Raw genomic sequence first — 9,721 nt, forward strand, 5'->3', positions numbered from 1 at the left:
CTTAATATATATTTTTTTTGAAGCATCTAAATACAAATTTTCATACAATTTATTTTTTGAAAGTTCACAAAAAACTAATTTTTTTTATATTAAAAGCCTAAACAATTACAATGCCAAGTATAAAAAAGTGGTATTAAAAGAACTAAAGACAGCAAAGAGTAAAAGTTGCTAGCTGTAAGAGAACTGAAAAATAAAATAAAGAGCACTCAAGTAGCGTGTATTGGCAATAAAAACAACATGTAGAGAAGCTACCAGAATAGGAAAATAAACAACTAGACTTGCACGTAGCACATACAAGGAAGTAAACGAATAAATTTGTGTAGATAAACAAAGTCATGTAAATGAAGTTAAGAAAAAATAGTGTCCCGAATAACTGATTAGAAATATAATATTTCAACAAATTTTAGAAACACGGAACTAAAAAATATATAAAAGTATTAATTGCAAATAAAGAAAGTGCACGACAATTTTGAAGCCTTGGGTTTTTTTTAAATATGTACATATATTCACTAAAGAAAACGAGTTTCAAAAGTAATTATAACTGAAATAGCGTATTTTCCTAAATAAACTTAGATAAAATAACTGCGGCACAAAAAATATATGTACAAAAAAAAATTAAGTTAGACAAACTTTATGGAGGTTTGCGGCTATGGACGACGTTTGTCGTTCCAAAAAAACAACAAGTCTCCTTCCATTTAGTAAGGAATTAATTTTACTTGAGAAAAAATCACTTTCTGTAATACAAAGATGTCAAGCCAATACGGGTGCAGGTTCCTTACATTAATTTCTCAAATCACTTCTTTATTCTTTATTTATTAGATATTTATATAATTCAAAAAAAAAGAAAACTTTTTAATGAAATAAAATTAAAAACAAATAAACAAAAACAACCACAATTATAAATAACTTAAAAAGAAGGTAATCAAAATAGATTATCGAAAATTGCAATAACGACAAATACAATTACGTAAGATTACCAAAATTACGAAGTGCTTTCAAATTTCTAATTACACGGGTTCATCATCAGCTTTTAACTTCCATACTACTTGAGAGCAGGTATTTTAAAGAAAAGGTCTTCTCTTAGCTTGAAACATAAGCAAAATACTTTTTGGAAACATGATTTTTCTGGAAAATTCTTACAACTACAATATAAAATATATATCAGCTGCATTTCATTGAATTTGTATTAAAAATGCAAACAAGAAAGTTAATATTGAAAAAGAATCATATGCGCATGTCTTCATAACCTCACATAAAATAACATAAAAGAGAGGTTGGAAAGAGCAAATCAAGCTACAAAGCGGTGCTAAAATGAGAAACTGCAATAGCAAACTCAAACCAAATTGAGAGCAAGGAGAGGAAAGAAACACATAAAACAATTGAGCTGTGAGTATTTCAAGCCGAAATGGCGGAGACAAAATACAAGCTAAGTGCTTTAATGTGCACACATCTCAATCTACAAAGCAGCAACAAACACAATATGTACAAAAAATTCAAGATATGAGTCTATTATAAAAGACAATCAAAACAAACAACCACATTAAGTAATAATGACGATAAAAGTCAGAAAATAATGTTTATGTATGCATATGCCTATGCATGCATGTATGTATGTAGATATAGCCAAGGTCATGTCTAGCGTGGACGCTTGAGAACAACCTAGTCGTCAAAATGACAACGACAACAGCAACAAAAGTAAAATAAGACAAGAAAAAACGGGTTATTCTTATTATACGGCCAAGGTCTAACAACTCGGAACCATGCCTCGAAATGACTTCAAGAATGTTTTCTGCCGCTACAACAACCATAATTCATGTTAAATTTCATGAAGAGAATCAAATATAAAGATATTCATAAGCCTTGATTTTGTTCCATCAATTCGTATAGCAACTTTAACCCATAACGGTCCGATATCGGCGATACCGAAAAGTATTAATTATTAGTCAAAAATATAGCAGCAACTGACGTATTTTGAGCACATACAATATTTACTTCTCCAAAAAAAAAAACGCGTGTTGCTTCTGACAGCGGAAAACGCCACTAATCCGGCACACGAGCGGACAACGGCTACACTAGAATAAATAAATAATACGAACCGATGTGTAACATATGTATGTACGTACCAACATAAGTATCTTGGCATGTAATGTTAATGAAAAAATACGTTTTTATTAACGAATAATTTATGCACGAGTTTCTCAAAAAAATTAACGCTTAAGAAGCAATAGAAAAAGAATACGCAATTAAAAAATATATTGTTGCCAAAGTTCTGGTTGTAGTAGTTAATATTGGTTRGTGGTGGGTGGCAGACTCGTGGCTTGCCGGCTGTCAGATTATTCGGCCAATATAAACACAAAACGAAGATGACAACAAAAACAATAAAAAGCAACAATACAATATGGCACATGTTTTGCTTACAAATCAAATGAAATTTAAAAGGAATTAAGAAAATTGTGCCAAATTAATATATGTATGAAAAAGAATACGCAATTAAAAAATATATTGTTGCCAAAGTTCTGGTTGTAGTAATTAATATTGGTTAGTGGTGGGTGGCAGACTCGTGGCTTGCCGGCTGTCAGATTATTCGGGTAATAGAAACACAAAACGAAGGTGACAAAAAAATATGGCACATGTTTTGCTTACAATTCAAATGCAAATTTAAAAGGAATAAAGAAAATTGTGCCAAATTAATATACATATGTATGTATAAAATTCTTATATACACACAACGACCAGCAGCAAAAAAAAAAAAAACTAGTACGAAATAATTGTCAAATGAACCACAAGCAGAAATAATACATTCGGTGTATATGCATCTAGAATATCACCCAGTAAAAGCCAGTTCTGTGCCGGCTACAAAATAGTTGAATGGTTTGCTGGTTGACTGACTGCGTCAAGTAGAAAAGCATAAAAATAAAGTGCTAGGCAAGAAACTATTGCGACGCACAAGGCAAACAAATACATAGAAGTTATGTATGTATATACATATATATGCAGTAAATATATGGATAAATACGAATATACATATCTTTATGTGATATTATGTGCCAAGTGTTGCGGCTGCGAAATAAAATAAAATAAAAGAATAAACACACAATTAAGTGTTGCAATAAATCAATAACAATTTTTATCAATTAGGTGAGCAGTCATACATAAATCGTTTAAAAGATAAAATATTTACTGAAGTAGATTGAAAATTAAAAAATACCATCTATAGGTGAGTTTGAAAAATATCCCAGGACCCAATATTTTATCAGTGCAGAGAATACATACATTTAGAAAACAATTGTTTTCGACTATAGATAAGTTTTATGGAACAAATACATGGATGTTGCGATTTAAATACATCTACCATAAACTTTATTTTAAACTCACAAATATCGAAATATCTAATTTGTTAGAACAGGTCATAATTTCATCGCGGAACTTTACTGACGAAAGTACATAACCTGAAGCTGCATTTATGATGCCTTGGGTCATAGCGTTGTGTTCAAAATACTTTAAACACAATATTTTTTTTTCTGATATAACATTTATATATTCCATATATGTATATACATATATACTATATGTAAGCATATAGAATATTACCACTATTATTTTGTCATTTTTTATTTACACTTCTCGTTTACACTTTCTCTTAATTTATAGCCTTTAATTATATAAAACAGTACTTCAGATTTTAAACCATAACTATTTTTCACAACTGTTACGTATTTCAATATATAAATTTTAAGATAAGATAAGGAAGTAAATAAAGAAGTTAGAAAAAAAATAGATAAAATTTTAACTCCAATTGGAAACGAATATTTAAAAAAATGGAAATATTTACCTGTCATTTTTATTGTTGTTTATTGACACTTTTTATCACCATATGATAGTACTGTTACTTTCTTTAAATACCGTGTTGAAGTTGTTCTATATCAAATTTTTGTTTTATCAGAGATCCTTTTGTAACTTATTAATCGTAGAAGTCCTTATTTGTTATTTAATTTAGCGGCCGGCACAAAATATTCTTATAAAGGATATTATAATATCGTTGAATTTTAGCTAATATTGTTTATTAGCTACTTAATTTTCTATACAATTTTTTTACAGTCAATTACCAATATGGTTAAATTTCGTCGACACAACATTCATGTTAAGAAATAGAAACTTTTTCTTAAACAAATATCATTTTAAATTAAAATGTTTTTATATTCAGATAATTTTGCTACATACAAAAAAATACTAAATACGCAGTAGAATTGGATTTTCACAGCCACCGCAAAAAAGCATGGCAAGCAGCTTCACTGAGAGATGGATGCGAAAAGAAATGTACACAATACTTCACGCCGCACCGGACCGGGCCAAACCGAACTGAATTAAAACCAAATCAAAATCCCACAAACAATGCAAACACGCAAACACTTAGCGCCCGTTGTTTTGCCGTTTTTCCGTTTAGCCTAACCATTTACTACTAACTGCGCCACCGAATAGAAAATCGTTTCATACGGTTTCGACGAAGACCTGTGACACTTCGCAGCCGGCAATGCTCCCAATTGCCTCTCATCTGCTTCGTATATTTCTCCTTCGTACCAGGTGCTCTTCCGATTTGATGACTGATATTGTTATTGTTTTGGTGTTTGTCAGCCTAAAGTCAAGGAGAAAATCGCTGGAAGCCGGTGTCGTGTGCCGGTTAACTATTGCAGATATCTGGTATAAATTGAGGAGACATGCATGGCACGTCTATTCCAATCGTTGTAGAAAAGTGGAATGAAAGCTGTGTTGCTCGCTGGTCAATTTGTATTTAGTTCTCCAAACACACATACATTGTATATGATACCAGCATACATGAATATTTATTTATATAGGTATAAATACTATATGCAATGAAAAAATTATCTGGATGATAGTGGAGAGCAAGAATATAGTTTATAAATAACTAAAGCCGGAGCAAGCAAGCAGTGACACACGTCGGTTACGTGCTATTTCTCTTCGGAACGCATGCTCACATCCGTATGGTTTGCTCAGCATATCCATTCATCCACCCACGCACACATTCAACATAAATGTCGAATAATCACTTCAGCTAATAAATTATTAGACAATCCGTCCTTGCTTCCGCTTTAACACGCGGAAACATCTGACTAACGATAGCAAGTATGTAGGTGGCGAGAGACGAGGTGGAAAAGTGTCTAGTGTGCTTGGCAAAGCCAAATCAATCTCTCTCTTCGTTTATCAAGTGTTATGCGTGTACGTTTGCAAGTATTGGTGGGATTATTCGTGTTTGTTTTTGTTAATTTATTTATTGCTATTTACTGTGTTTTTGTTGCGTATTCGACTTACGAGCACAAAACCACATAGTTGTCGCTTCGATGGTTGCCAAAGTTGAAGAAAATTTTTATTATTTCCATGGGAAATATGTTAAATATAAATATGTATATCGACACAAAAAATCTCAAAAGAAAATCTTCTTGGAATCTATGTATGTGAATTTCCGAAACAAAATTTCTTATCACACTATAATTTTTACAGCTTAACATCACATATAAATACCTAAATTAGCGACATATTGACGACTTTTGCTGGGCTTTTGTAATTTATAAAATTTATGTATGTATTGTAATATAATATAAATTTTCAAAAGTGAACTACAAATTCACTCCCCTATTAAGTCTTTAAAATAAGATCGAGAAAACTATATTTGTACTTGGTATGAACATCTATGTATGTTCAGATGACCTTCAAACTTTTTATACACAGTCTACGAGTATATTTTTGTTTTGACGCTTTCAATGCTATAATCTAATCTTTCGAAAACTCAAAATATGGTCACTATTGATTGTGACAGAGTTCAAGACGGGAAAGTATATTTAAGATAGCACTTTAAAATAGAAAGAAACATACATATCAGAGAATGACGCTTTTAAGGGTTGCTTTTACCTTCACAACTTTAAGGCCCTCAAAATAACAGCCACAATGTAATATAATATCATGCCTATCACAAAGTCTGTGAAGCTAAAAGTTGGAGAATGGCTCAGCCATACTGGATTCTTCGACATGCATATGTACAAATGTACAAACAGTCAGAAAAAACTGATTGTCGCAATGGAATGCATTTTACAGGAGCCCCAGCAGCCATTTCCGGCTAAAAATGGACGTTTGTCAAAACTTGACAGCCAAGAATTTGCCACAAGACAACTGCAACAAACATGGAAAATTGCGAGGAGGTCATAAAATCAAAGAACTAGTTTCACGAAATTGGGTGGTGTGGCTGGTCTTTAAACTGCCCACTCAAAACTTGCGACGCGACATACCGTACTGTACGGAAATATAGCATCATTCATATATATGTACATATGTACATACATATGTATATTTCGTCACCTGAAATGCAAAATAACGTATCATCAAAAAATTCGAAATTGAGTGTCCTATTGATTACGCTTCACTACTTCAAATTACAAACATAATATTACATATGTTCAACATTTTCAGGTTCTGCGCTCAGATTTAAACCAGTTTTAACCAATATTAAAATACTTTTTTCACTCATGTTCCATTTTATTTCGTTTTTCATTCATGCCTCTGTAAATTTCCGAAAATGTTGTTACGTTATTTTGCATTTCAGGTGACGATATGTAGTACGTAGGATTTCAAAAGAATTTAATTAAAAAAACACATGGGTAGAATAGACCGACCGGTTCCATGTCCATGTTTCAAACGCGTATTTTATTTTGCTTTTATTTTCAAATATGTGGCAACGCGCATGTAAATGTATAAATATGCTGAAATGTATATTTATGCTTGTATGTATATTTGTGCGATTTTATCACCATTTATAATTGCGTCGTTGCTACAAAAATCGTAAGTTAGTATGTAAGTTATTCACAACAGCAAATACGCAAGCGGCGTAAGAGAAAAACCGCTGTCACATGGCAGCACAGCAAAAACAAAATTTAAATTTTCGCAAAAGCATCAAAAAAGCAAAATTAAAGAGTTTCATATTGAAAAGAGAAATTTATAAGGAAAGAGACTCTAAAAGAGTCATTGCTTGTGCTAAGAGGTGGTGAAATTAGAAAAGCATCTGTCAAAGTTTACTGCGGAAGGCAGGCAGTAATTGAACTTTTTTTAAGTAATTTTTTATCTACCATGATTACAAATTTAAATATATTTAACTTAAATTTTTGGCACAACTATTTTTTTATACATACATATTTTATTTTATTTCTTTAGTAACAGTCGCATAATGCGTTTATGAAAACTTATTTCGAAAGGAGTGTTCGACCAAATTATTCAAACTGGAATAATTCGTATAATTTTACTAATAAAAATAACCCAAATAAATTATATAGCACAAATCAAATATATTGCATTTCATTCGATTTTTAATTGTAATTATTTATATCTGGTAACATTGACGAAAAATATGCGTTATTTATTTAACACCTGAATTAAAACCTACTTTTGACTTATATAGTTATTTATTGTGAATAAATAAAATGCCAAAATAGTTTTGAAACAAATAAGTTTCCCCATTTCGTAACATTCGGTATAAAACAGAGTTCAAACCAATGTTTGCACAAACCTTATGAATGTTACTCAGTTTGTACGAAAACCGGCGTGCAGTCACGTATTCTTGTAAGGAACCGCAAGACGAAGCAACAGCGCTGCGACTGAACCCCAGCAACAGCGACGTCAAAACTTGCGCTACTTCACAGAAGTATGAAACCTAACAGAGGTAAATATCACGTAGGCAAACGAAGAAGAATATCAAAACGAAATATGAAAAACAAAAAGCGACATAAGAAAAGTCAATAAAACATATGTAGCGCAAGCACAACGTGGCCACTGATAATTGGCAGTGTGAAATGAGCAAGCACGAAGAAATTTGACGAAATTAAAAAAAAAAAAAAAAAGAAAAAAAAAAACAATATTCAAAACAATAACAAAAGCGTGTAAAGGTATGTGAAAAGCAAACAAAATGTGTAACAATGTTTGTTTGTTGGAGTCTGGACGAAGAAAGGAAGAAAATGACAAAACATGAAAATGCACATACGCATACCCATACGTAACGTATACATATGTATGTATATTTTTGTAGGACTGTGGAAGCCAACTTTGGTTTAGTAAAAGTGCAAACGAGTACAAAAGTGGCTAGAGCAGTGTTAACGCCTTACTTAACGCCTCCATCGGCGTCGTGACTTCAGGCGCACACATACAAGATGGAGTGTTTAGTTCAAACTTGAGTAGTGATAGCAGGGGGGAGCATGCGGTTAAACACAAAAACCAAGGGAAATGTATGAAAACCAGAATGTGTGTACAGGTTTATGTGTGTGCGTTTCTTTTTGTGATTTTATTTTTGTTTGCACTTTTACTGTTTTATGCGTTTCTTGGTAACTTTTTCGCCAGCTTTCGACAACGAATAGCGAGCGATTATGTACCAAATTGTCAATATATACAGACTCTGCAACTAACTTAATAGTTAGTAGACTCATAGATAGTGATTAAAAAATGTCTTAGAAAACTTAATATTCATGAAATAATTTATTATTAATTTCTAAATGTAAATAAAAATAATAAGTTATAATAAAATCAACTTTTATTCGATATTTTGAACCCAAAGATTAGTCTTGGTTATGCGAAAGTATTTCCTAATAATATTATATTATAATATACAGTTACATTTTTCGAATTTGCTCAATAAATGTATACATAATTCAAGTAATATGATACATACATATGTATGTATGTACACACAAATGTTTATAATGTGTTTACGTCATATTTCCGTCTGCTGTACGTAAAATATGCACCAATTTACCTTGTTGCCTTGTCATTAAACACCTCCTCGTGTTTTTATTATTATTTTTTTTTTTTGCTTACATGCATTTGTACAAACAAACATATATACATATGCATGTACTTCAGCGTATGTAGGCGTTGATATCAATACATGTAAATGTGTTTATAATTTCGCGTTTATTGTATATGCTTGCGCAGACAGTCGGTTAATAAACACTTAATTGCAAGGCAATAATGCAATAAAAATTACAAAAGTCGCCATTTTAACGAACAAAACAAATAATTTAAGCATCACTTGTCATCAAACAGCTGTAAACATTCTCCTGTAGTCGGGGGCACTTATTGCCTGCTAAATAGCAAGTCACGAGAGTGGGTATAAAATATATGGTGTATTATGTATGCACATATGTATTTAGTAACTCTACCTGTTTGTACTTCGGTTTTCCAATTTGCAAGCATTTTTCATCATCTCTGTTAGCAGTGCACTTTTTAATCTAAAGTGGTAGCTGCCATGAAAAAAATATTATTTACTCACTTAACGTATCTTTTTATTTATACCGTTTAAACGAATTTTAAACGTCAGACCCCACACGTACAATAACCAAAAATACAAAGCGAATTGCACTCAATAATGGGTAACAATATATTAATAGTAATAATAAATTTTTAACTAGGTTCATACATATAGTTATATATATAGTTCGTGCATATGTACATATATACATATGTAYRTATATATGTACAGTTAGGGACTTAAGTCTTCATACATCCCCATAATTTCACATATTAGCTAATCAAAGAGTGCCAGAAAAAAAAAAATTGTAAGCCAAAGAATTCTATTCCATATTAATTACTCTTCCAAAGCAAAAAATTTTGTTTTCTTTAAAAATAACGGTAAATATGAAAAAAAAACATAAAATAAAGAGAGACAAAA

At 31.4% G+C, this 9,721-nt stretch overlaps 1 protein-coding gene across 2 annotated transcripts in view; it reads right to left on the minus strand.

The window, feature by feature from the left end:
- Positions 1-9,721, minus strand: part of LOC108977847 (probable serine/threonine-protein kinase MARK-A) — a 31,776-nt gene that overhangs the window by 17,308 nt on the left and 4,747 nt on the right. The window contains exon 1 of one of the 2 annotated variants that reach the window (XM_018947782.1): positions 3,833-4,464. The exons of the other annotated variant lie outside the window; for it this stretch is intronic. Coding sequence (XP_018803327.1) covers positions 3,833-3,839 — 7 coding nt within the window. The 5' untranslated portion in view covers positions 3,840-4,464. Of the gene's footprint in view, positions 1-3,832; positions 4,465-9,721 lie in introns of those variants that run through there. 2 annotated transcript variants of the gene reach the window in all.

Source organism: Bactrocera latifrons, unplaced genomic scaffold (assembly GCF_001853355.1).
Source record: "Bactrocera latifrons isolate USDA-ARS-PBARC rearing strain unplaced genomic scaffold, ASM185335v1 scaffold_96, whole genome shotgun sequence".
NCBI classification, from domain to species: Eukaryota; Metazoa; Arthropoda; class Insecta; order Diptera; family Tephritidae; genus Bactrocera; species Bactrocera latifrons.